Source organism: Rhipicephalus microplus, chromosome 8 (genome assembly GCF_043290135.1).
Source record: "Rhipicephalus microplus isolate Deutch F79 chromosome 8, USDA_Rmic, whole genome shotgun sequence".
In the NCBI taxonomy this organism is placed as follows: Eukaryota; Metazoa; Arthropoda; class Arachnida; order Ixodida; family Ixodidae; genus Rhipicephalus; species Rhipicephalus microplus.
The window spans coordinates 51,557,474-51,583,616 of NC_134707.1; the positions used below are offsets into that span (position 1 = coordinate 51,557,474).

Consider the following 26,143-nt stretch of genomic DNA (forward strand, 5'->3'; position numbering starts at 1 on the left):
GAATAGCAACTTTTCATGAATACTACATAAAGTCACTACGACGTACATCGCCATAGGCGAGCTTATAAGTGGCATATGATAACGTCATTTATGGGCAGGGAGGTCTGCCAAGATCGCTGTAATTGAGTCGGCCTTTCTGCGTGGCATTGGCAAGGTGTCTCAGGCCAGAGAAGATGCCACCGTCCAAACGAGGGCACGGCGTCTTGAAGTTGTCGGCATCCAAGTTAGACGACCACGCAAACTTTTTGCCTAGAGGCACCACCTTTGGACGGCGAGAAATACATCAAGTCTCACCGTTGGAACATATAGAGTGGCGCCGGCAACGACTGGTAACCCGGAGAGCAGCGTTTTCGGAAACTGAGGCACATGCCATCCTGCTGCGCCTTGCAAGGCGGATTCATCGAGTTTCTGCAAGCGCTCATCCCGGTCCTCGTCGAGGGTTGTCCTGTAACAGGATCAGTGGCTCTGGAAAGCTCCCTGATGTGAAAAGCTTTCTGAAAGTTAGTCCACCCATCGGCTAGAAACGGGGCCAAGCTGAAGCTTGCGCAGATCTTGCCAGCATAAAAGCCGCGGCCACGCAGTGCCACTAACAAGTGAGGGTTATCCATTCCCCAACCTTAGCAATAGTCGGGGCTTCGTCCTAAACTAGCTGCAATGAGGTGCGTCTGCATGAATAGCCACTCAACACGATCGACCACCACATCGATTACATTTTTTGCAACGATTTCGTTATGCGAGATCACAACGGCGATATCAGCAGAGCCAAGGACAACGCCGGAGACACGATACGCGCGCCGAATGGCTTCGACCAAGAGGGACATTGTGCTCCTGTCTTCTGGCCGTCCACATCCGGACTACGGCAAAGTTCAGTCGACCAGAACTCTCTCGCGGAGGTCTTTAAGACAATCTCCATGAGGCTGCTTATGAAGCGCGCCATGGCACCGGGGCCCCGACCAAGCCTACAAAAGAACATGCTTTCTTCACGGTAACCGCCAACGGCCATCATGATCTTGGTGTTACGGAAGCCAAGAAGGTTCACTATGTCCCGCCACTTGTATAGGCTGACGTCCGTGATGTCGAATTTGTCAACGCGGCTTTCCACGCTACCTGAGGCGACGACTCCGAGTGACGAGTGCACAATCGAGGTGCAGTAGTCGAGTGGCATGTCCATGGGCGTCATGGAGTTGGTGCGCCCAGACGAGAGACATTAAAAACGCAAAAAGTATGGTGCTGATTGCGTCGAAATTCCGTGGGCCTGTAGCTGGAACAGGACGTTGAAACGTTGGTATCGTGCAAGCGTACTGGTCTAATACAGCTTTCCGGGAGTCCCGAAAAATGGTCCAGGGCAATTATAGAAGTCAATGGAAATCCGTAAAACGATACTGTCGGCTTACTTGTCCGAAGTGTTGGTGGCCTAAAACTGCTCTCATTGGAAAAGTAGGTGATGATGAGCAGTCCTAGCGGAAGGCTCAGGGTCGAAATAGCTACCACGCAGAGCACCGATACTTGAAATAACGTCAGGCCTCCCACTCGGTTGACCAGAGTGGCTTCGTCGACCCCTCTACTTTATATCAGGTTTCACAACTCGGCCGAAAAGATTTGATAATGATCGTCTGTCACACTGCCTTGTCTAGCCGGTGTCACAGCAGCAGAGGCTGAGACTCTAGGCGTGAACACGGTAACTTCCGGAGCACCAATGTATGTGCCCGGAAAACCGTCGTGGTGGGGAAGCACTTTTGGCGGCCCGGTAATTGAATAAACCAGGACTCTGATCTTCGGAGGGCTTCCAGTTGACTCCGCGCTCAGCGGCTTGCTGTCGTATGAAGTGAGCAACTCGGGCGACTGGCCCACGTCAGGTGTTCCTACGGCGGAGATCTTGCCGGAACCTACGCGCAGGCTCTGCCACGGGCTTTGCGCGCCACTGTATGGAGCACTGCGATATGTCTGTGGCTGCAGAAGTCGCGGCTATCTCGTCGAACGCCAGTCCTTGTAGAGTGACGTGGGCGTTGGAGTGTCACCTTCATTACCCGTTCTGAATTCTGCACTTCCTAATCGATCGCGAAGTACGATGGCGGCAGCGCGGGTCAATGCTTCGGGACTTGACTTCGAGTGTTCTAATAGTCCGAGCCACTTTTGTCGTCCGCTGGCTTCTCCCTTCGTGGAAGCGGTTAGGGCATGAGGTCTGCCTCTGTGGAGGAATCGAGAACTTGGAAGCGCATTCGGCGTGGACATTTGCGGGCTCTGTTCTCCGAGAGATTTTTCTTGTGGCTGCTTGGCACTTTTTGAATTGGTACTTGCGTCCTTGTCCATTGGTGTCGCGCTTTGGTCCAAGGAATGACCAGGAACGAAGGGACTCATTAATTTGCGAAGTCGTTGCAATGGTTAAGCATTGCTTGTTTGCTTTTTCCACTGTTCTGGCTCTTACCCACTACGGGAGATAGGCCATGAGGCACGTGGTCAATGTGATGATGGTCACCCCATATGAATGACGCTCACCCGGAGAGGGGAATGAACCAAGAACCAGGAAAAGTTAAGGTGTATTCAGCAGAACAAGAAAAGTTATTTCTTTGTTTTTTATATAGAATAAGGTTATTTTTAGATACAAAGAACATTTGTAATAAAGAAGACAATAGAATTCTTCTAACCACATAAAATTATCTATAAACATTTTAGTAAATTCATTTGATGCTGAAATTCGGAATTCAAGCTCTGTTCGGAGAAAGAGCCGACCGATCGCTTGGAAAGGTATCTCCTTGTGTCAATAGTATTAAAGTACGGCAGCATTTTCGGGTGCAGCGCGAGACCGACGAAGGCGAAAGGGACACAGACGAGCGGTGACTCACAACTGAAAGTTTCATTTGAAGAACACAAGAACGCGAAAGCAATAAAAAATGTTGAAGAAAGAAGCGTTTCAACATTGTGCGGAAGTGTTACATACTAATAGCGAAAGTTCAGATACGCATACAGACGCCCAAAAAGGGCTTGTAGTACGCAAATAAATACTTCGCATTTCTGGTAACGCTCACACTTGCATAACGGCCACATAACGTCAATGAGACTCTGTCTCGCCCAAAAAGATTGTACCCCCATGTCCTTAAATATAACACATTGAAATATAGTACATGATATACATATGTATATCGACGACATCGTGCGTGCACAGAGTTGAACGTGATCGCAGTTCGCAGGCACTTCGATCTTCGCACGAGTCTGGCGGTAAATTCATAGGTGCTTGCAAACAGTTTCGCAGTAGTGGAAGCTTCCTCGGTCGTGGTCCTTGTCGAGACAGGCTGTGTAGAATGCACAGAAGAGGTTTTAAAGAAGTTTTACTAGACCCGCTATGCAACGCATCTCCTCAGCACTCGCATGCTCAAGAAGTTATAGATAAAGGTGTCGAAATTCACGAACAGACCGATTGCGACAAATATGCCTACTCCGGCGTCGCATCAAAGAAAGACAGTTGTACTCTATTGATAATAAGCATAATATGTGGAGTTTTACGTCTCAAAAGCAAGATCTCATTATGAGAGACACCTTAGTGCAGGGCTGTCGAAAATTTGACCACCTCGCGTTCCTTGACGTGCACTGAAATCGCGCAGTACATGGGCGTCTGCTATTTCACTTGTATCAAAATGCGTGGGCGTCTGCCATTTCACCTGTATCAAAATGCGACCGCCACGACCGGGATACAACTCTCGATGCTCTCTCTGGATCAGGTAACGCCAAAAATGCAGAATACAGCGAGGCAACAAGTTCTTGTTTTGTTCCTGAGTTTCCGAATATACCTGCACTGTGAGGGAAACTGACTAATTAAGATTGCACTAATTATCCTCCACCTTAATTAGTGACGATTTAGTGTGAGCGAGCCGAGAATAAGTGGACTACAGGACTGCTTGTAACGCTGTACACCTGCTTCCCGTGACCATAACTGCAATTTGACACAGAGAAATGCATCTACAATACGCGCAAAAGAAGGCGACGCGTTCTCAGTGCCGGGTGGTGTAAGCGCTGTGGGGCGTAGTGGTGATGACGTTATTTTTTTACCACGGAAGCTATGTGAGCTGGCAGTAACACCTTCGGTGCGCACAGAGAGTACAAAAGATTAAATCATAATGATAAACTATAGTACGCGTTTCTCTTCATTTTCTGTATAGGGATACTGTTTAGAGCTGTTAGAGACAGAGAGAGAGGAAGAAAGCTATTTAATTTAAATGGCAGACGAAAAATGCCAGAGCCTAAATTATTTATATAGCTAATATGTCATTCAGTGTAAATCATCTAATTAAAAAAAAACTTGGGGATTTTTGTTGTAACGCGTAAGGGTACCGATCTTGAACTTCAACTAAATACTCATCCTGTATGCTTTTTTAGAAATAACTTTCTATGATTTACCCCTCGAATCTTTCTTGTAAAATATATCTTGTAAAGTATATTTATGTTCAGCGGTGACTGCTCGTTAAGTAGCCCACTCATGGCAGAGCAATTGGATTCATAAATTTATTGTCAATGTTTTCCAACAATTCATCGACATAAATAATTAACGGTATATGATCGGCGTTCCTTACTCATATCTTTGTTAACGTAACGAACATTTGCGACACGTCAGAAGTAAGCAGCAGCATTTCAGGAAGCTCGTGCTCTCACTAATTTTTGAAAGAAAAGGCAGATTTTAATTTCTTCGTTACTGGTCAGAGTAGGCTGCTCGGCGAGTGCGTGATAATTAACCATCAAGCAATTATAATAGGATCTTTGAACGCGACATCTCACTTGCAAGAGGTTCTCCCCTCCCGGCCTTGCCATAAGGAGCATCCGAACCCTCCTGACCCCCCCCCCCCCTCCCATGATTCACACCTGTGCCTATACAAGCAACGAGGTTAGACATATGAATTACTCTGGTTCGTTGTTTCAAGCTGGTCAAAATTTCCGGAGCCCTCCACTACGGCGTCTCTCATAATCAAATTGTGGTTTTGGGACGTTAAACCCCACAAATCAATCAATCAATCAATTTTGCTATCGCATTGAGAGGCTCCCAGCAGCGAACGGTCGAGATGGAGGAGCGAGCAGACGGGAGAGTGGGGCGGCGGCATTCTCGGTTCGGCGTTGGCGTTTCACAGCGGCGTCTCGAGCACACATTTCCGGATGTTCTTGAGAGGCGCCCAGCCAGCGAACGGTCGAGAGTGAGGCGCCAGTGGACGGGAGAGAGAGAGCGAACGGCGAGAGAAGATGCGGCGAAGCACTGCACCTATTTTCTCCCACACTCTCTCACATCACATGCTCTGTTTGCTAGGGGTGACGATAAGAGCGCGTGCCCGCAGCTCTTGCTACGGGAGAGGGAGTGAAAGCCAAGAGATAACACCTACCGGCGCGCGGACAACGACGGATGCCTGATATAGTTTGACTAAGAAATGCATTCGGATTTAAAAAAAACCGCAATAACTTCGCATATCGGTTGTTCATGGCAGGCACCACCTATTCCCAAATTTAACCTTACATACTGCTGCGCTTCGTCATGCCACGGCCGCTGGATTTAAAAACTTTGTTTTTTTATCTAGCGGCCGTGTTCTTGCTCACGGGAACGCGGCGCACCCGACAGTCATGATATAGATAGTTTCCGCTCAAACTTTAAGCGTCTTTTCTCGTCTTATGTAAATACTACGCCTATTAATACATAAAGGTACTTCGTTACTACATAAAACGTTACGTTTGGCCAAGAAGTAATATCAGAATCACTTACAAAGTTTACCAGGACTTTCAAGTTCCTAACCTACAACGAGCGCCATAACCGTATGTCTATGCGCTGAACTGAGCTATCTAAACAACGGTAGAGATGTTCGCCATTACAAAAATGAGTGAGCCTGACTAGCCACTTTTTCTAAACCACTCCCCCTCCCCTTGAGCCCATGCACTGTCGGCGGCATTGCTTTATGGGGCACATGGGACGGGTTCATGCTCTCTCGTAGTAGAGTACCTCGTACTGTCAATCGTTTCCCACTTTTTCTGAGCACATCAGTGAACGTAAGCGAGAAGTTTGCATTAAAAAATAACTTAGCCTGACTAGGTTTGGGGTCCGTGAACATCGGTGAACGGCGCTCTCCTATGGTAGAGTACTCAACATTTTTTTTTTTTCGAAACGCTTCTTCGGAAACTCTGTGCGTGAGAGACAACGATGGCATTTAGAGCTGACATTTCTTTCTTATGTTGTAACCGGCTATGCCGGCCATATTCTAGCCAAACATGACGATTCGTGACGTCAGAGCACACACCGAGCGTCCGCAGCAGGCACCAGTCGCAGCAGTGACACCTGCCTTCAAAGTAAGGTATCCGTGAGGTGCACGTGATGGCGCTCTCCTCTTCGCACCTGCTGCCCAGACATATCGTGGAGCCCAGGCAGGACTCGAACTTGCCTGCGCACGGGCAGATGACGACGTGCACACAGTCAAGGCTCGTTGTAAACTGGATACGAGTATTTAACGTCATTTAAATTATCGGTGAAACGTGGGACATACTTCTGCGCGATAGATGACAAGAAGAGAGAAGAGTGCGTAATGTGGTGGTGGCAAAAAACATTTATTTAAACTGTTTACAAACGAGAGATAGGGAGGGCCGACCCTGTATAAACTCTAAGAGGAGACCCTAGTCCGGGACCACTGTGGCTTCCGCGGCGGCACGCGCCCTGACCACGAGCGCTCTTTGACCCTCCAAACCCGAGCAGGTAATCCCCAGCTCTTTCGGGTAGGGGGTGAAGGAGAAGTGATTGGGGGGACCCCTGGGTTAGATGGGCATGCCCACACCATGCGGAAAGTAACCGCAAGTGGATGATCACAGTATGGGCATTCCCCGGAGAAGGCCGGATTGAAATGCCGAAGTATTGCCGGGCACAATACTGTGTTTGTGTACAGGCGTAAGAGCTAGAGCTCGTCCGCCTTGTTCAGGCCCGTCACCGGGGGTGGAAATCTGGGCTTGTTCCATTTATACTAGGCTGAAATACGTGGCGCAAGGTTGACAAAAAGAAAAAAAGACGAGACAGAAAGAGCGCGATCTGGTCTTTTTTTCTTCTCTTTGTCAACCTTGCGCCACGTATTTCAGCCTAATATGTACCAACTAGCCCAACATAACGTACTGTTAAGTTCCATTTATACATCGCTGTGATCTCGGGAAAAGAGGTGACCAGCTTTGGTTCTGGGAACAAATGGATGTTAAGGACTTCCTAGTAGAAATCAAGAAGAAATGGTCATAGGCAGGGTATGTAGCGCGAAGGAAAGAGGACCGCTGACCCCTAAGGATCACAGACTGGATTCCAAGAGTAGGCAGGTGGGTGAGGGGGAGACGGAAAGGTAGGTGGGCAGAGGAGATTGGGAAGTTTGCGTATGTAAAGTGGCACCAGCACTCAAAGGACCGAGTTGACTGTCGAAACATGGGAGAGGCCTTTGTCGTGCAGCGGGCGTAGTCAGACTGATGATGACGATACTTCTACGCAATTCTATCGAACAGATAACGCAGTGGTCGTCTTCCGTTTCAGTTGTTTGCTGCTGATGTTGCTACGGGGGATGATGATGATTCAACACTACGGAGGATCGCTAGATACTTACTCACGTTATCTCAACTGCCGTGAAACAATTAGGAAGTCGACAAAATGCAGCAAAAAGTCGCACGCATGTCGCACACCGAGTTTGCAAATCTCTCTAACTCGTGCCGGGGCATACCTTCCCTTAAACATTAGCGATATTGACGTTTCGGTAGATAACTACGAAGGGCAATCGCTGGGTGCCCTTGTGCTGCATCCGTCTGCTGAGCAAGGCGGGTTTACAGGGTGGCCCACATTTACAAGTATGATTGCAGAATTGGTTGCCAATTTTTTAAATTTGTTTTCTGAAAGAACTACGTACTTTACGGTTGGATAGGCCGGCACATACCACCACGGTACTGACGATAACACATGTTCAAAGTTTTTTTTTAAATCGGTGGAACATCGCCGGAGTTCCCATGGATGCTGCCTGTACCTTTATAAAAAGTGTGTGTGTGTGTGTGTGTGTGTGTGTGTTTGTGTGTGTGTGTCACACATGTCCCGTTTATTAGGGAGGCAATCGCCGGGCTAATTCCAAGGGTCGAAGTATCGGCCCCCCGAACCGCACCACGAAAGCGTGGACAATTTAGAAGTGGTCCTTTTTGGAGCGCCAGCGGACGCCGGCTGTGGTCCAAAGAACAAGTCAGAGCCGAGAGTTGATAAACAAACAAAATTATATTCTCATTAACGGCAGATCAAAAACAATACACACGTATGCACACTCCACAATAGTTACATACAATACGTCACTAATCAAACAACGTACTACACAGTACAATCAGCCACACTCAAAACAACGGACATAGACAACGAACGATTCGCTCTACAATGTAGTCGCATGCATTGAACAACCAAGACACTTAAAGACTAAAGAGATGGAAACCTATCCAGTCCAAAGTTCTTGGAACAAAAGTCTGGATGATACTCTTCCGAGAATCACTCACTCAAAGTCCAGCGTTGTTGTCGTTCCGCGCCCTCGAAGTTTCTCTTCCAGGAAACCTCGCGCCTTCAATTGGCCACTCTCCAAGCTTCAAACTTCTTCGCCCGAACACGTCGGCTTCACACACGCAGCTGTCGCCACGCGTCTTCGCTCGATAGCGGTAAACACACTCTCTTGCCTGTAGCTCGGGCCTTCACCCCTCAGGTGAAAATCCTCTTCATCTCCTGCTTCGTCCCTACGGACAAACCTTCGCCGACTACACGGCGGGATCCCTTCGCACTCTGGTGCAACTTCCGTCTTCTCCTGATCTCTCATCTCGGCTGCTCGGTTAAATACCTTGCGCGCGACATTCCAGACGGTTCTCGTCATTTCGTCGGCGCGATACGCAGCGAAGGCTGGGAAGAGAGCGAGACGGTTGGAATGCACTCCGCGGCCGATGACTCAACTCGGTATGACCACGCCCCTTTCGTTCTAGAACTTTCGCGAGCTATCTCGGCCGCCGATGTGGGGCGAGGAGGTTCGTCGGCGAAGCCACGCTTCCGAGGGGAGAGCGCGCGCCCCGGGGAGCCTTTAGATGTTTGTTTTCTTTTTCTTTTGACCTCGCGGCGCCACTCCGGCGTTTTGTCGCGACAATTTGGCGGCGCGCCCATTTTTAGCGCTCGTTCTGTGACACTGCCCCCCACTTTAAGAATATTATCTCAAAATATTCCAAACCACACAAACGAGCGCGAACAGTCAACACACACTCTGAAAGACTGTAACACAAACCGTCGCTCATGACACTTCACATTCACAATAGATCCTCAATACAACTGTACATTGTAGTTCGATTCCACAACACATGAAATATAGCCACAGGTACACGACTACAACACTTCATCACTCATTCTAAACAATACAAACGTACAAAGTTCTCTCATTACAACAATTATACAACACTATACATCACATCACAGCACAGACACTTCGACACTTGTGACACAGGATAACACAACACTAACACAACATATGGCACTCAGCACTGCCAAACACATTCTGATTCGACTTCAGCACTTATCCTGTGTATTTCGAGCTGCGCTTGCGTCCTTTCTTGCGGTGCTCGCTCGATCTCTTCTTGTTTTTCCTTGTTCTTTTTCGGCGAGCCTTTTCCAACGACGGTATCTGAGGTAGCGTCTCAGCCATCGTTGTCACTTCCGACCCTGCTAACGGGTCATGACGTTCGACGGGTCCGGTCTGTTTATTTACCAGCTTGTTCATGTCTCTACATTTGGCCTGGCTGGCCGACTCCGTCTCCTTTACACTGTCGGTCGGTTGAGGTCGTGCCGACGTAAGTCCAGCAGCCCGGCCCGTGAACTCGTTCAACACGATCATCTTATCATTCATAGTCCCTTGCACCATGGCTTCACCTTGGGCTCGAGTGGGATCCGTCACGGGTTGCTCCTCCACTGTATCTCGCGGTCGTTGGGTTGGCGAGGGCTCTATCTTAAGGTCTTCTCACAATCCTTCCGGATCATTCGGTCCTCGCGCCCCGTCGATGTTTCCGATGACAAGGTCGTAAAGGGGGGTCGTCATACATAGAGCCGTAACCTTCCCGCTGAAGTATGGGGTTTCAACCTCAATCTCTGCTTCGGGAAGCATTCGAACTGTACGGTCAATTAAGCAAACCGGTTTCGTTTTGCCGGTTAACTCGCTTTCCCCTACCAAGTTTCTCCGCACAATAACAGTGGAGCTGCCGGTATCTCTTAACACCGTAATCTTTTTGCCCGCAACTTTTCCAGGCAGCATTGGCATTCCTTTCGTAACACCGGTTGGCTGTTTTGACATTACAGCACCCACAATAGGAATTTTCTCCCCATTCTTCAACTCTACGAATCCATCGGTGACGGCATTATTATCAGATTTCGGTGCCGCTTGCACACGAGATACCTGGTGAGTTTGACTCACTCCGTTCCGACAAGCGTCTGCTTTGTGCCCAGTCTGACCACACTTGAAACATTTTACTACCGTAGGGCTCGTAAAGATCGTTCGACAGTTTTTCGTGCGATGACCCACTCGGTTGCACAGAAAACATCGCGGAATGCTTTCTGGTGCACGCTTCTTTTCTTCGGGGGCCAATTTCTTCGAATCATCGGGACAATCCTTCTTGACCTTGGCCAAATTAGTTCCACCTTGCGCTTCCAAGAATTGATCAGCCAATTCAAGCATTCCTTCAAGTGACTCAGCCTTCCTCTCTTTCAAGTACAGCGACAGGCTTGGGTGGCAACTAGTAAGAAACTGTTCTCTAATTAGGAGCTCTCTAAGTTCATCGTACTCCTGCGCTGTCCCTGAAAGTTCAATCCATCTGTCGAAATAATGGCAAAGTCGGGCGGCATACTGCGTAGCCGTCACACCATCAGCAGGCTTTCCTGTCCGAAATCTGTCCCGGAAGCCTTCTACAGTAAATCTAAATCGCTTCAGCAAAGCAGCTTTCACCTTTGCGTAGTTGGCTGCATCGGTCGGCGTCAGCCTGCCGTACACACTGAGCGCTTCACCACTCAAGCAAGTACTCAAAGCAGTTGCCCATTGATGTTCCGGCCAACTCTGGCTCCTCGCAATCGTCTCGAATCGGTGAAGGTACGCGTCAAGGTCGTCCTTCTTTTCATCAAACGCCACGAGCAGCTTGCTTGGGTTCAAGCGGAAGCCATGATCTTCCCGTTCGCTGCTTTCAACTCTAGGTTGGACGGGAGTTTCACTTCGCTGTTGCAACAGGAGCCGCTCGAGGTCCATCTCGTGCTGTCGCTGCCGTTCCCTTTCAGCCATCTCCGCTTCTCTTTCTTCTCTCGCCCTTTCGGCTGCCAATTTTTCTCTCTCCAACTCCAACTTCAATTGTTGCTCTCTTTCTTCCTTAGCCCTTTCAGCTGCCAACTTTTCTCTCTCCACCGCCTCTTTCTCCTTCTGGCTTACCCACTTCCGTAGTTCGGCACCAGAAAGACCCATCTTCTCACCAAGAGCTACTAACTTTTCGAGATCCATGGTGTCTCGCAAATAAAGTCTTGCCACGTGTAAAAAGTATCTGCCTAAATCAGTTTATCGGAACACTCCACTGCACTCGTTAACGAGAACACTGCACAACACACAAAATCGTTCCGATCGCACTATCAACAACTCGAGGCTCTTTCTCACTACTTTGGACACACTGTGCACCAAAAGGTCCTGTCGCGGACGCCAGATTAATTGTCACACATGTCCCGTTTATTAGGGAGGCAATCGCCGGGCTAATTCCAAGGGTCGAAGTATCGGCCCCCCGAACCGCACCACGAAAGCGTGGACAATTTTGAAGTGGTCCTTTTTGGCGCGCCAGCGGACGCCGGCTGTGGTCCAAAGAACAAGTCAGAGCCGAGAGTTGATAAACAAACAAAATTATATTCTCATTAACGGCAGATCAAAAACAATACACACGTATGCACACTCCACAATAGTTACATACAATACGTCACTAATCAAACAACGTACTACACAGTACAATCAGCCACACTCAAAACAACGGACATAGACAACGAACGATTCGCTCTACAATGCAGTCGCATGCATTAAACAACCAAGACACTTAAAGACTAAAGAGATGGAAACCTATCCAGTCCAAAGTTCTTGGAACAAAAGTCTGGATGATACTCTTCCGAGAATCACTCACTCAAAGTCCAGGGTTGTTGTCGTTCCGCGCCCTCGAAGTTTCTCTTCCAGGAAACCTCGCGCCTTCAATTGGCCACTCTCCAAGCTTCAAACTTCTTCACCCGAACACGTCGGCTTCACACACGCAGCTGTCGCCACGCGTCTTCGCTCGATAGCGGTAAACACACTCTCTTGCCTGTAGCTCGGGCCTTCACCCCTCAGGTGGAAATCCTCTTCATCTCCTGCTTCGTCCCTACGGACAAACCTTCGCCGACTACACGGCGGGATCCCTTCGCACTCTGGCGCAACTTCCGTCTTCTCCTGATCTCTCATCTCGGCTGCTCGGTTAAATACCTTGCGCGCGACATTCCAGACGGTTCTCGTCATTTCGTCGGCGCGATACGCAGCGAAGGCTGGGAAGAGGGCGAGACGGTTGGAATGCCCTCCGCGGCCGATGACTCAACTCGGTATGACCACGCCCCTTTCGTTCTAGAACTTTCGCGAGCTATCTCGGCCGCCGATGTGGGGCGAGGAGGTTCGTCGGCGAAGCCACGCTTCCGAGGGGAGAGCGCGCGCCCCGGGGAGCCTTTAGATGTTTGTTTTCTTTTTCTTTTGACCTCGCGGCGCCACTCCGGCGTTTTGTCGCGACAATTTGGCGGCGCGCCCATTTTTAGCGCTCGTTCTGTGACAGTGTGTGTGTGTGTGTGTGTGTGTGTGTGTGTGTGTGTGTGTGTGTGTGTGTGTGTGTGTGTGTGTGTGTGTGTGTGTGTGTGTGTGTGTGTGTGTGTGTGTGCCTGCGAGTGTGTGTGTGCGCGCGTGCGTGCGTGCGCTCGCTCGCTTGCGGATATCGCAATCGCGTTGGGGAAGATAAGAGTAAAGATTCCCCAATTTTTTGTATGAACACTATAGCGAGGCGAAGGTACCAATAAATATCGTAACGAAAACAACCTTCCCGCTTTGTTTCCGATGGCGAGTGTCGCGAATCGCCGAAGGTCGGGTTCGAGGCTACTTGCCACGCGCACGGCGTGTGTTCTTGCTCATATTGCTCACGATCAGTGGCGAAGCCAGCATGAAATAGAGGTGTTCAACACCCAACCTACCGAATGAATGGGCGTCTATATATACACGCCCACATACAAACTCACCCACGAACACACGTGAAGTATGCTTGACACCTCCCTCCTCCCCATTCTCTCCGAAAAAACATATCTGGCAACGCCCATGCATGCTCACGATAGTAAAAGCCTTTCTTTCCACGGCCACGACTTGAAGCACGCATGCGCAGTCTCACCTTTGAGGTAGCCCTCGCCCCAGGTCGTCACTTCACCGCAGGTTCGCGTAAGCGCCTTCTGGTCCGCGTTGTAGAAGTGAAAGAAGACGACGGCGCCAATAGTGCCGATGAGGGAGCAGAAGAGGCACAGCGTCATCGCCCAGCAGGTGGTCTGCGGCAGCGAAAGAAGTGTTGGCCCGACGTAACCGAGTCTCGTACGCACGCATTCCACTAATCGATGTGCGATAAAAATGTGTGAACACGTACAGATGCAAGAGAATCGACAGCTTAATTCACCGCAAGGGTGAAGCGTTGAATGCGGCAGCAACAACGTCGAATATTTCACGAGGTAATAATGTCTGGAGCTTAATGTCTCAAAACCACGCTATTGTCAGGTGACGACCAGCTGGACGGCACCGAGAAAGGCAAAAGAGAGGCTGTGTCGGCAATGAACTTATAAAAAAAATTACATGTCGACAATAAAGAGAAGATACTGGGTGAACTTGTGCCCTAACAGGAAGGAATAAAATCATTCGAGGACAGTATAACACGTGGCCAAACGGTGGGCGCCAGACTATGTGGAGCACGTATGCGGCAATCTCCTATCTTATAGACCTTTGCGTCACATTCGGACATCAGGCTCACGACCGGCTACGCTTGATAACGAGTGACAGCGACCAAAAAACGGTGTTGAAGCGAATAAGCCGATAAGGCATTTCAGCCCCGATTTCTCTAAGCCACCGTACTCTAAGCCCCGTAATCTAGAACGTTCATTCACTCAACGCTTCACCTTCACTTGAGAAAGCCGTTGGGAGCGCCGTCTCCACGCATGACAAGTCACTGCATATGAGTGATAATCTGGTGCGATTCTTGAGTAGCGCAGCATCGTTTTCAGCCGAGCAGTGGCGCAGTGTTCAACTCTGTCAAGTGAAGGGTGAAAGTCGAGTCGAGGAGCGTTTCTGAATACGGGAGTAAGCGTACTATGTTGTATTCCCCTTTCGCAAAAAAAAATAGCAGCACCTTGATGCCTCGCACGTTGCAATATGATTACGAGGGATGCCATAGTGGAAGGCTTCGGAAATTTCGACCATTCGGTGTTTTTTAACATGCATTGACATTGCAAAGTACGCGGACCTCTTCCATTTCTCCTCGTCCGCAATATGACCACCGCCGCCGGCACCAAACCATCCACCTTCGATTCAGCATGCAGCCGAGCACCCCACTTATCTATACCGTGGCGGACGCTGTATGAAGTAAAGCCGCTAACTCATTTGGCATCCTACCCGGCATGATTCACTGAACGCTGACGTAGTAAAGAAACGCTGTCGTTACAGCGAGCGACGCGACCTTGTAGTGTTTGGCTATCACTTCCACTCAAACAAAGCAGTGGACACAGAGCACGCGTGGATGTATATTAGCTGGCTGCTAATCTATTTCAAGATTGGGCATATGCGATGGCACCCGGCTGATTAGTTCCTGCGCAAGCGACGCAGGCCAAACTCGGTAACCCCGCTGTTAGACATGCGCGGGGCGAAACACAGTTGAAATCAACTAGTTCTCGCGCAAAACTTTTCAGACAGCGAACAAAACAGACGTGGAAATGCACTGCTTCGTGCGTTGTCTAAAATGATTTGCACAAGAAGTAGCTGATCATGGACTACCAACTATCTCGAACTTACACCCTGGATAAACAGCCGGCGCTTATACCTGCCATCGTAAAGCTGCACTCGAACACTTTCACTCGCGTTTTCAACTTGCGACGCACCGAACGATGTGAACGTACGAGCTGCCACGCAGAGGGAGTGCAGCTACACGTATCCCTCTCCTACGATTAGGAAAAGGGCACACAGCGCTTTGGCGCGTTTTAGCACGTGCGTGTGGTTAAGGCTTTACGTAACTTCGTGGTGATACCGGCGGTAAAAAGTTCTCCTGGAGTGTCCATATAAGTGCTATCGCAATCCCCCCCCCCCTTTTTTTTACGCTAGTTACGTTAACAATGGAGAGTAAAGCAAATCTGTCTCTGATTATTACACACTCGCCATCGAATTACGGTTTCATCCCCGGTATTCACAAACGCTCCTCGACTCGACTTCCATCCTTCACTTGACAGAGTTGAGCACTGCGCCACCGCTCGGCTGAAAATGACGCTGCGCTACTCAAGAATAGTGGCTGATTATCGCTGATATGCAGTGATTAACCGTGCCTAGAGATGGCGCTTCCATCGGCTTTCTCAAGTGAAGGTGAAGCGTTGAGTGAAGGGACGTTCTAGAATACGGGGGATATGCTCGCTCAGTCAGCAGCAAGCCTATGACTCACGTCGCATGCCTCTCCTCTGTTGGTGTTGGCAACCTGCGGCGGGTTATCATCAGCGGCACCCTCGCCATGGTCCGGATCAGCCCGAGGAACTGCCCCCGGCTCTTGGTTCTCGTTCATTGACGTGTGTGTGCGGCGAACGAAATGGCCGTGTAGTTCCAGAAGTTGCCACAGAGCGACGCCACTGCACGTGAGAGGAACGTTCCGTCTGAATGCCAGGATATTTTCTCAGGAAGACCCGTATAAATCTTACTGTTGGCTCTGTGCTAGTACGGTGCCCATTCATGTTACCGACTGGTTGTGTGTAACTTAAAGACATCATACGCTTTTAACCGCAAGCGCACATGCTTCATCTGGGGGATCGGTGTCGTGAGCTGTGTCTCCGCAGTACAATGCCATCACCAAACAGAAAGAAAACAATTTCCACGCACCATACTTCGCTTCCGTAAGCATCTCTCAACCAAAGATTTCACGCCGCAACTCTCACACCACATCATACAAACAATACACGCTACTTCATTCTTGGTTTACATCTCAATGAGGTCCTTGACAAGGTCGCACACGGGACCACCCTAAGTAAAATCATCAACCTTAACTACAAGGTCTCCACGTGTATGTACATTCATGTCCGAGCCTTTCTTATGGACAGGACGGCCATCATGACCACATATATGAGTTCAAAGGAGCACTCATATACCAACCAAAATAACCACGGAAGGTCCCTTCTGAGTAGTCCCTGGTCCAATGAAGCACTAAAAAGTGGGCTAATAGATATGTTGTTTTTTTTTTTCATATAACGTGAGGTGTGCGAAGGGTTCGGTAGGCGTGACCTCAAAGCAACTCTCTCGCTGCAACGCAGAGCACTCATTAGTACATTAACTGTATTGGGAAACGTCCGGCAAGGACAATGCCACATTTCCTTTTCACACCTACTTGCTTAAAAAGCTACTTGAAACGCGTGCATAATAATTACGAATAAATCATTCTTCGGAAGATTGGCGAGTTCTAGTTTCCTAGCAGAAAGCCCTACTGGCCAAAACTCAACTTCAGCGCTTGTCAATCGATTCGGTGCTGCAGAGTTACAGTTCATCTGCTGCGAAAGAAAGCCAAGTCCCAACCCGACCCCCTTTAAGGAATGGGAGAAGGCCAGGACTCTTAAGCCCTTTTGCCCCCTCCCCTTCCCCACCATACTTGAAACTGTATAACTGTATAAGAAACTGTATAAGTCGATTCGCCACGAAGATTCATGCCCCGTGGTGCTGGCCACTTACGTGACAATCGCACCTTGTCTGCGATGCAGGCTGAAGGAAGCGCCGTAAAAACGGAAACTTCGTGGCACAAAGGAAAAGTCAACTCGTCTTGTTCCTAACTTCTTCTTTATCTTCTTTCTTAGACAATCCAAACGTTTCGAGGAAGGCGGACACTCGGAGTGGTGAGAAATTGTCGAATATAGCGAATGTAGCTGGAACTACTGTTTCCACAAGGTGCGTGCATTACCTGTAAAAACGGAAACTTCGTGGCACAAACAAAAAGTCAACTCGTCTTGTTCCTAACTTCTTCTTTATCTTCTTTCTTAGACAATCCAAACGTTTCGAGGAAGGCGGACACTCGGAGTGGTGAGAAATTGTCGAATATAGCGAATGTAGCTGGAACTACTGTTTCCACAAGGTGCGCTAATGCATGCCTATCATCTTCAGGGATGCAGGCGCCATCTTTTGCAGCGCGTACATGCTTATGCACGACTTGACAAACGAAGAATGCAACAGTTAATTAGGGGTTATTAGCCATTTTGTCTTTGGATCCTTCATTTCTGAGTTCACCAGTGCGAAAGTATGCGCGGCTGTCAGGAACTATACCAATGAAACTAATAGGTTGACTAATTATTTTGTATTATTATTCTAACGTGTCTGCAACATTATATACGTATTTAAAATCCATCACCAAAAAGAAAGAAAAAAATCCACGCACCATGATTCGCTTCCACGGACGTCTATCAACTAACCGGATTCCACGCTGCAACTCTCACACCACATAATACAAACAGTACACGCTGCTTCATTCTTGGTTTACATCTCAGTAAGGTCCTTGACAAGGTCACACACAGGGCCACCCTAAATAAGATCAACACCCTAAACTACAAGGTCTCCGCATGTACATTTATAATAGAGCCTTTCTTACGGACAGGATGGCCATCATCACCAGATATATGAGTGCTCCTGTAGAAGCACTCATATATCAACCAAAATAACCACAGAAGGTCCGTTCTGTGTGCTGCTTGGTCTGTATTGCTCTGATTTAGGAATATGTTTTTATTTATATAAATAAGTACATGCATTAGATCAAGCAGCACAATTTCTTAGGTCATCTGTAATATTTCTGTAATGTAACCTCCATTATTCTAAAAGTGTACACTACTTTGTAAAACCACTCAATTCCTGTCCAATCCTCCACAGTGGGTACGCGCCACGGGCAATAGATGAACAGTAACTGATATTTAAGGAGTCGTCATCATAATTAGCTTAAGGGCCAAACCTCATAAGCGCGAAAATGCACGCGACAGCGACGAGCGACGCTATGAGCGACGAAACAGGGCGTTCGCGCGACGTGTCGCGTGCTCGTTTTCGCGCGATCGCTTGGTTCTCCAGATTTGGAAACCGTCACTCATCGCCCGGAAGCGCTGGGCTCAAGCAGCCAATAGCGAAATACCGGAAAAGTCAAAGACTACATAGGTGCACGTGACCCTGCCCGAGTCACGTATGCGCAACAAGAAATAACGCAATGTTTATTACGCATGTGCATATAAAAAAGTGCTGCAAGGTAATAATAAACACTTTCCGTTTCATTACACAGCAATATATCTTATTTTTAAGTTGCATACCGCTCGCTACGCGGTTTTCCTGGTGCGAGTAGACGGCCTCATGCCAGCAACAGTGGAATTCGCTCGCCGAAGCCGTCGCGTGAATGAGGTTTGCCTGCGATAGCGACTGATCGCGCGAAGACGATCTACGTCGCGTCGCTCGTCGCTGTCGCGTGCATTTTCGCGCTTATGAGGTTATGAGGCCTTAACACATAGCTTCGAAGCGACGAGCCGAAGTACCCGAGTACGTACACTGGAGAGAACGCCAGGGAACGGGGAAAGGCAATGGCGGCTGCGGGACGACGGCGAAGCGATGGAAGGCTACACACCGACGTGCCCGTAGATCTACGAGAGGTGCACATGCTTGACTTCAGCCCGAGTTTCTTATCATAGACAGCCATGCAATATTTGTGACTGATTAAGGTTTAACTCAAATTTCTCGGCATTGATAATGAACTTCGAGCAACATATCATCACCCAGCCAAGGCCTAGCAAAGACCTGGACGCAACCTAGAAAAAAACCTAATTGGTCTTTCTCCAGAATCATCCAGGTTCGCTGTTTAAAGCCTCACACGGCTCAATGCAAGCTGCGCCACTAATTTAACTGCTAACTTATCTTGTTTACATTGTCACTTCCCGTTTCACTTATGAGCATGTGCTGTATGAAGAACAAAAAAACCTTTACTTAGTCTTTTTCTGTACCCTTCTGCTTGTCGTTCTTGTTTTTGTTAGAGCAACCAACTGCCCCGATCGTCGGATTCCCTTTGGTCAGCGGCATCTCCTGGTGGTGATGATGACGTCTTATGACTCATACCCACTCACGGGTATCGGCCGAGAATTGGTTATATCAGTTAGTGAGACATTTTCAGTATTGAATATTCGTGACCAAAAAAAAAATAACGTACGTAAAACAAAAATTCAGTGAAACAATCATTTTTCTCCCGTTTAGACAAGAGAGTGTAGTCGTTATCTTGACTACCTCTTGCTCAAGGGTATTTGAGATTTTGAAGCCTACATCTTTTGACGAAGTTTCGTGGCTAATTCGAAACCAATTTAACGTTTATCGCTCTCCCACTCTTGATATGTGGCGCTCTCGATATAGAAAGTGTCATTAATGCAGGACATTCTTATGCTTCTTCATTAATGTTATTTCTCCTACGCTCTGGGAAACCATAATCCTACGTAGGGTGCCACTATATCTTCTCCAGGACACTGGAAGAACGCAGTAGCATGCTAAGGCAGTAAAGGCTAACACTTCCACTGTCACAGAGAAAAAAAGTCACATCCCATATAGAAATGCTTTAGCATTCCTATGGGTTAACATGAACGTGCTAACGCTAATGAATGCTTAGAATACCTTACCATAAACATGCAATGACATTCGAAAACATGTTGTGGCAATATTATCACAAATATCTAGAAGCATTGCTGCAGGCGAGATTCCCGTCAATTCACAGTTCTCCGCATTCAATGAGGGTTGAGTGCACATGAAGCATGTTTCTATAACTAATGTTACCTTGCCGGACGTTTCTAAGGTCTCTGGACGAGTGAACCCACTTATATGCATATGTACTCGATATGCCAACACGTTCTTTATTCAAATGAGAATTTTCGCAAAGTATATCACACCGGAAACTGACGTTATTATTCATACTCATGTGCTTTTGTTTGAGAAGAATCGACTGTCTCGACGACATGCATAGTCTTAAGACGACAGTCCAGAGAAAGGCGTAAAATGGCGTTGCATAGTAGAACCGAATAGCTGAAACTTTAAATTAGATTTTCGTCAGACAATAAGACCACCCCGCCTTATGAAATCCTTTTCTAATCGCAACAAGGGACGCAACATCAAATAATAATAAGAAGATGAAGCCTATCAACGAATGATCAAAAGGTATTGGCAATCATGCGCCAAGTAGTATTAGACATGTCGGCAACAATACCGCACGTTTGCTGCGATAATAAACTTGATCCGGAGCCCTCCACTACGGCGTCTCTCATAATCATATGGTGGTTTTGGGACGTTAAACCCCACATATTGATAATAAACTTGACGCTTCAGCGACAAAACCAAAGTAATTCGGGACGTGTGCTGCATATCACAATCGTTCTAAACAACCCGACATCCTTTGCTCAGCTATAAATGTTGTCACTGAGGCATGTTACCATACTCTATACCCCCGTACCGCACTAACACTGCCAAACATGGTGAAAGGCAATAAGTACAATAGAAGCATTATAGCAAAATCACGTCTACGGAGCACAAATGCGGAGTAACCGGCGAACGTATTTAGCAGCCATACGCTTCCCGCTGGAAACTTCAATTTCAATAACAAGGGACTATCGTGAAAAAGGCCCAGTCATGCTCATGTCATCCATAGTCCTTCCTTTTGAATAACACCTCGACATAGCCTTGTTAGATTTTTCTTATATTAATAAACCATTACCCGACAGGCAATCCTCATAAACTACATTGTTATATGTATGCACCGACTCGCGCTTTTCGCCTGACACAATCAATGCTCGTGAATCATGTCGTATATCCCCCCGTCGCTACTTCCGAATCCTGCCGATAAATGTCCTACTCGACCGGGCTTTTGTTCACTTGTGACCACAGATCGGCGTGCTCCTTGTTCCACTGCGGGAACTTGACCTCGCAAGCGACGCAGGCCGACCAGGCGAGCTCGAGGTGCGGCGCGTAGTCCGCCAGGAAGAGGCGCGCCTCGAACGAATCGATGGCGATGCTGACGAGGGCGTCGACGGTCAGGCGCAGGTCGCGCTCCTCGAGTCCCATGACGCGCAGCGACCGGTCGGCCATCAACGAGAGCCGCTCGAGCTTGGTCAGGTGACCCGCCTTGGGACACGAGGCCTCACGAAGGAAGCAGAACGAGGCGCCCCTGTCCATGATCGACCGTGAGCGCAGGTTCGGACAGGCGGCCATCAGACGCCGCAGACCATTGGGCGGCACGTAGCTCACCTGCGGTATAAAGTACGAACTGAAGGATAAAATGTAAAGGGTTTATTTATGGACGTTCAATAAACCACAGTAATTGTGAAGCAATATGCCTTGTCCATGCGCATTTTTTTCGTCTTGATTTCGACTAAGATATCCCTAACACCCGTTTTTTTCCCTGACCCACTATCATGGGTACCGGCCGGATATTTTCTAGGAGAAGGGTATACTGTTTTTAGTCAAGTGATTTCATCAACTTTCGTTCATCTATTTTGCTTTTTATTCACTTTAATTCACCCTTACATATGTTGTTCCTATGGGCCACTGGTCAACGCAACGCACTGCCCCCGAATCAGCCGAACGCTACGAAACTATTGTTGAACGCGCCATTTTTGTCCGCGAATGCATTCCGCTAGAACTTGTAGCCATATGCAGCTTCGCTGAGCAAGCGCGTGCGAATACGCCTATGGCACGCATTTGTGTCCTGCGCACGTGACGAGTGGCTCCACTGCGCTGAGTTGAACATAATGGCAGCGTCGCTATGTTCCAGCAGAGCGCATATACAGTAATTATAAGAGAAGGAGGTTGCAAACCGTTGTTGAATCACGGTGGGGGACGGGGAAACGCTAGAGTTACGTGAGTCGGCAATTGAGTGCCCCTTTTGCGACCCCCTATATCAGCACTCTTGCGGGCCACTGCACTCTCTTCGTAAAAAAAAGGTATGGTCTGTAGCCCGAAGGCAATATAACTTCCACTGGCAATCAAGAGAAACGGACGGGATTGCAACAGAAGACAAGCGCACGAGGGTGAGGAAGAAAGTTAGGTGGGTCGATGAGATTAAGAAAGTTACGGTGAAAATGATGACACAGTAAAAATAGCTTCCCCCGCTTGTAAATGTAGTGGAAGTAACTTTCATGTTTTACAAATACACGCGTTCTGTATACATGTTTAACCATAAAACATGACCTAATGCAGTAATAATGCGTGGTACAAACGTACATTGTCGTCCGGCGTCAGAACATGTCAGTATTATAATAACTTCGTGATTTAAAGCCGGTCACCCACTAAAAAAAGGCACACGCGTTACTGCGCCTATATATTCCCTTAATGCCACATAGTGGGTGCAAAGCAAGTTCCAAAATATATGACGCACTAAGTGGTTAAAGTATGCACTATATAGGGACATGATATCACTATCGCGTTGATGTCTTAAAAGAGAAGCTTAAGGATCCCCCATTTTTAAACAATTTCATACAAGGTTTCAATCGTTTACTAAGACACGTATGCAATGGAGTTGGAGGCTACCAAATGATAGCGACCTCTCTTTCATGAAGGTAGTGGCCTATATAGCCTTCAAAGACCAGACACTGCGGCGTGGTTGGGTCTACACCAGGCCTGTTGCTAGGAACTTTTTTTACGCCATGTGCATTGTTAGGGAGAAGTAGGGGAGAGGCAGTTGTTGAATGCCTTGATAAACACCTTTTGATAGTGTTTGCCTTTCATAAAACACCCCCGTCCATTCGATTTTTGGGAGGGGAGATGGAGAGGCCTAAGACACCCTTCCTGGCTGCGGGCCTAGCCTACACACGTACACGTGCCTCGGAGCTCACCTCTAGTTCCTCGAGTTCGGGCAAAGCGTCGGTGCGCAGGTCCAGGTCACACAGATCACAGTCGACTATCCGCAGTCGGCGTAGACGGGCGCAGCTACTAATTTACAGATGGGCGCAGCTACTAATTTACAGTAACTCCGCTATAACGAAGTTTAACTGTATTCTCGCTCAGCGTTTTTGCGTGACCGTATTAACGGTTGCGCACCTGGAATGCACCGGCGCTGTAGACGGCCGCCTCGTTGGCCGTGACGATCTGCAGGTGCCGGGGAACGGGCCACCGCTTCGCCGCTTCCAAAACGACGTCCGCCGATATGGACACCTGCAGACAGCGGCAAACCACGTCGGTACTTATTAATCTGTTGCACGAACAAAGCACAACTTTTGACATATCGCTTTATCCGACACAGATGCATGGCGACGTGGTAGCGATGACGTTAAAATCTGGAACACGTCACTTCTAAATGGTCGAGGGTAAAGAGTTTCCGTACTTCCATTCCAACTGGGGATTTGTGATCGTTACAGAAGGCAGTTGTGACCTTTCGCTCATACTGCAGGTCGCCAATACAAGGCGGAAGTTGCTCGTTTGCATGTGTTCACGTTAGTACATGCAGCGTGTCTCAGTAAACATTAACTCATATTTGAAGAAAGAAGAAGAAATTCGTACAATACATGATTATAAGCTCTTAAGAAACAATTACTCAAGAAAAAATGTGAGCTCTGCCTACAACCATCGTTGTTCTTCCCATAAAAAATTTGCATATGTAGTTCATCTAACTGCGCGTACTCATTTTCGTGGCATCAATTACTCTTCGAGTGTTTCAAGCAGTTGACTTTCCCATACATTTGTTTGTGCCGCTGGTTCTAGGTTGAAAACTTCAATGTTCTGAGACATTTCGTTGATAATTCTGACATCGCTGTACAGCCAAACGTAATACTTTAGGTGATAACGGCGATCGTTTAGCACTATCTTAATAAGCGTAGTATTAGATTAGCAGCGAGAAAGTGCTTAGGTTCGAACTGAAACCAGCTGTCTTTCGCATGTGAAGTACGCGGGCGTGCCGTGTAGTTCTGTGGATAGTGCTTACCATTTTTTAACATCAATGTTATTGAAGCTCGAGCTAAAACATTCGTTCATCTGCAAAAAAAAAAAAACCCTCCGCGCCGTTGCCTAGCAACAACCAAGCCACAGACGCACACGTACCACCCAGGTTTAATATTGTCTCGCTGCGCATTCGCCGAGAAGCAGCCGCCGCCAGTTAGTCGCGCCCACTAAGGGAGACAGTCCATGCAGGCGCAGCTTTGAAGAGTTTGCGCGGCGTGGAGCGAGACGAGCACGAGCGACGAAAGGCCAGTGCTTCTGCCGGGGGTGCCACGGCCAGGTTCGCGCAACAGTTTCTGGCGTTGGAGATTAACCGTCTTACAAGGCCTCTGACAGGCAGTGGTTGGACATTACTCCTTGTGCGCCATGGAAAGTCTTAGCGTCAGTCTGGAGGGCTACGTCAACCACTAATATCAACCTGCTTTACTGGTTCAAATGGCTAGTGCAAACATCATTTTAGATGCGAAGCAGCTCTTTTGACTAGCCTATGTAACGCTGTCCCTTTGTCCGCACCGCGCTCCCCTAGCTGCAGGTGTTGGGGCGGTGCCAAGTAGGTCACGCCTTCCCTCGCAGTGCACTCATGCTGACGTCATTCTCTCCCTAGTATGTCCACAAGATGGTCCACAATTTTTTGTTTGGTTGTAACTGACTCTACAGCAACCTATATATACGCAAGATTAGGTCATCTGCTTTGTTCCGCCGCGCAACACAATCTGTGTGCACTAGTTACTTGACTATGAAGAAACATCTAAGGTGGTAACAGATTTCGTCAACGTTAGGAGAGGCTACGGACAGGCTCGCTCACCTCTTTGGTGGGCAACGCGCAACCCAGGACCAGGTTACTCCACGGGCGCCCGCAATCGGCATCCGAATTGAAGCCAAGGACTTTCGGCGGTGTGGTCTCCTGCTCTGCCATGTTGATCTCCACCTCCGTTAACTGGGAAAAATGTAGCACGACATGCAAATAAATAAAATGTCCACAAAACTGAGAGTGTATATTGTCCTCCACTTGCCACTGGCCACTGGCGCTTTCAGACACTGAGTGAAAACCGGACTCTTCGACTGTCTTCGTCTCGCAGTCTCGAAGAGCCCAAGACAGTCCCGCGGAATTGTCAATGGGCATTGTGTATGAAGCGCATCGTGAAATCCGGGACTCGCAAGAAAAAATGGACAATCGCTAAGACCATAGGCGGGAGTAAAGTCATTCGATAATTGGGTGGGTGGAAGTTTTACCGATGCACTTCACATTTCCCCACCACCACATTGGTCGAGTCCACAGGAAAACAAGCTTAGCAATGGATGCAAAAAGGACGCGCTTTACACAACGGCCTACTGTCTTTGATCCCTGTCTTTTCTGGAAGGTGGGAAGTAAATAGTAGGTGGGATGCAACGTCAAGAGTCCTCGGCCACCATTAATTATTGTCATAAAGCTGCATGACCATAAGCCTGAATTTATGCGATCATGGGACAGCCCCGAATGATCGAATACTATGCGGCAGACTTGGCACCTCTTATTAATTAGGATGAGGGGAAGCCACCCTCCCCCCCCCCCCGCCTATTCCCATAGTGCGCCCCGCCTACAATTGAAACCTATGTAAATAAAACTACAGGACAGTCGTAACGAAGCACTCTACTATCAACACGACCGTCCAAAGGTTAAGCCTGCTGTTTCTCTGTGTTTCTGTGCATGCATGCGGGCTTACAATTGTGTTTATGTGTGTGTTTGTGCACATTTCGGAACTAGGAGCACCTGCGGCAGCTTCATATGCGTGCGCAGGCGTCTGCACTCGTATCTGTACAGTCGGCGTCAGATGATCTCTGTAGATCACAGTAAGTCTGCGAAAAGCTCTCGCACGCTTTCACTCTTGGGTAGAACATATGCGCGGCGG

General features: G+C 48.3%; 1 protein-coding gene across 2 annotated transcripts in view; it reads right to left on the reverse strand.

Moving 5' to 3' along the window:
• LOC142769020 (uncharacterized) overlaps positions 1-15,902 on the reverse strand; it is a 49,179-nt gene extending 33,277 nt beyond the window's left edge. The window contains exons 1-3 of one of the 2 annotated variants that reach the window (XM_075871798.1): positions 15,739-15,902; positions 13,444-13,594; positions 2,739-3,290 (exon numbers count right to left, since the gene is read on the reverse strand). In XM_075871798.1, coding sequence (XP_075727913.1) covers positions 3,223-3,290; positions 13,444-13,594; positions 15,739-15,855 — 336 coding nt within the window. In that variant the 5' untranslated portion in view covers positions 15,856-15,902 and the 3' untranslated portion in view covers positions 2,739-3,222. Of the gene's footprint in view, positions 1-2,738; positions 3,291-13,443; positions 13,595-15,738 lie in introns of those variants that run through there. The other variant, XM_075871797.1, reaches the window with a different exon arrangement.
• Positions 15,903-26,143: the final 10,241 nt, after the last annotated feature.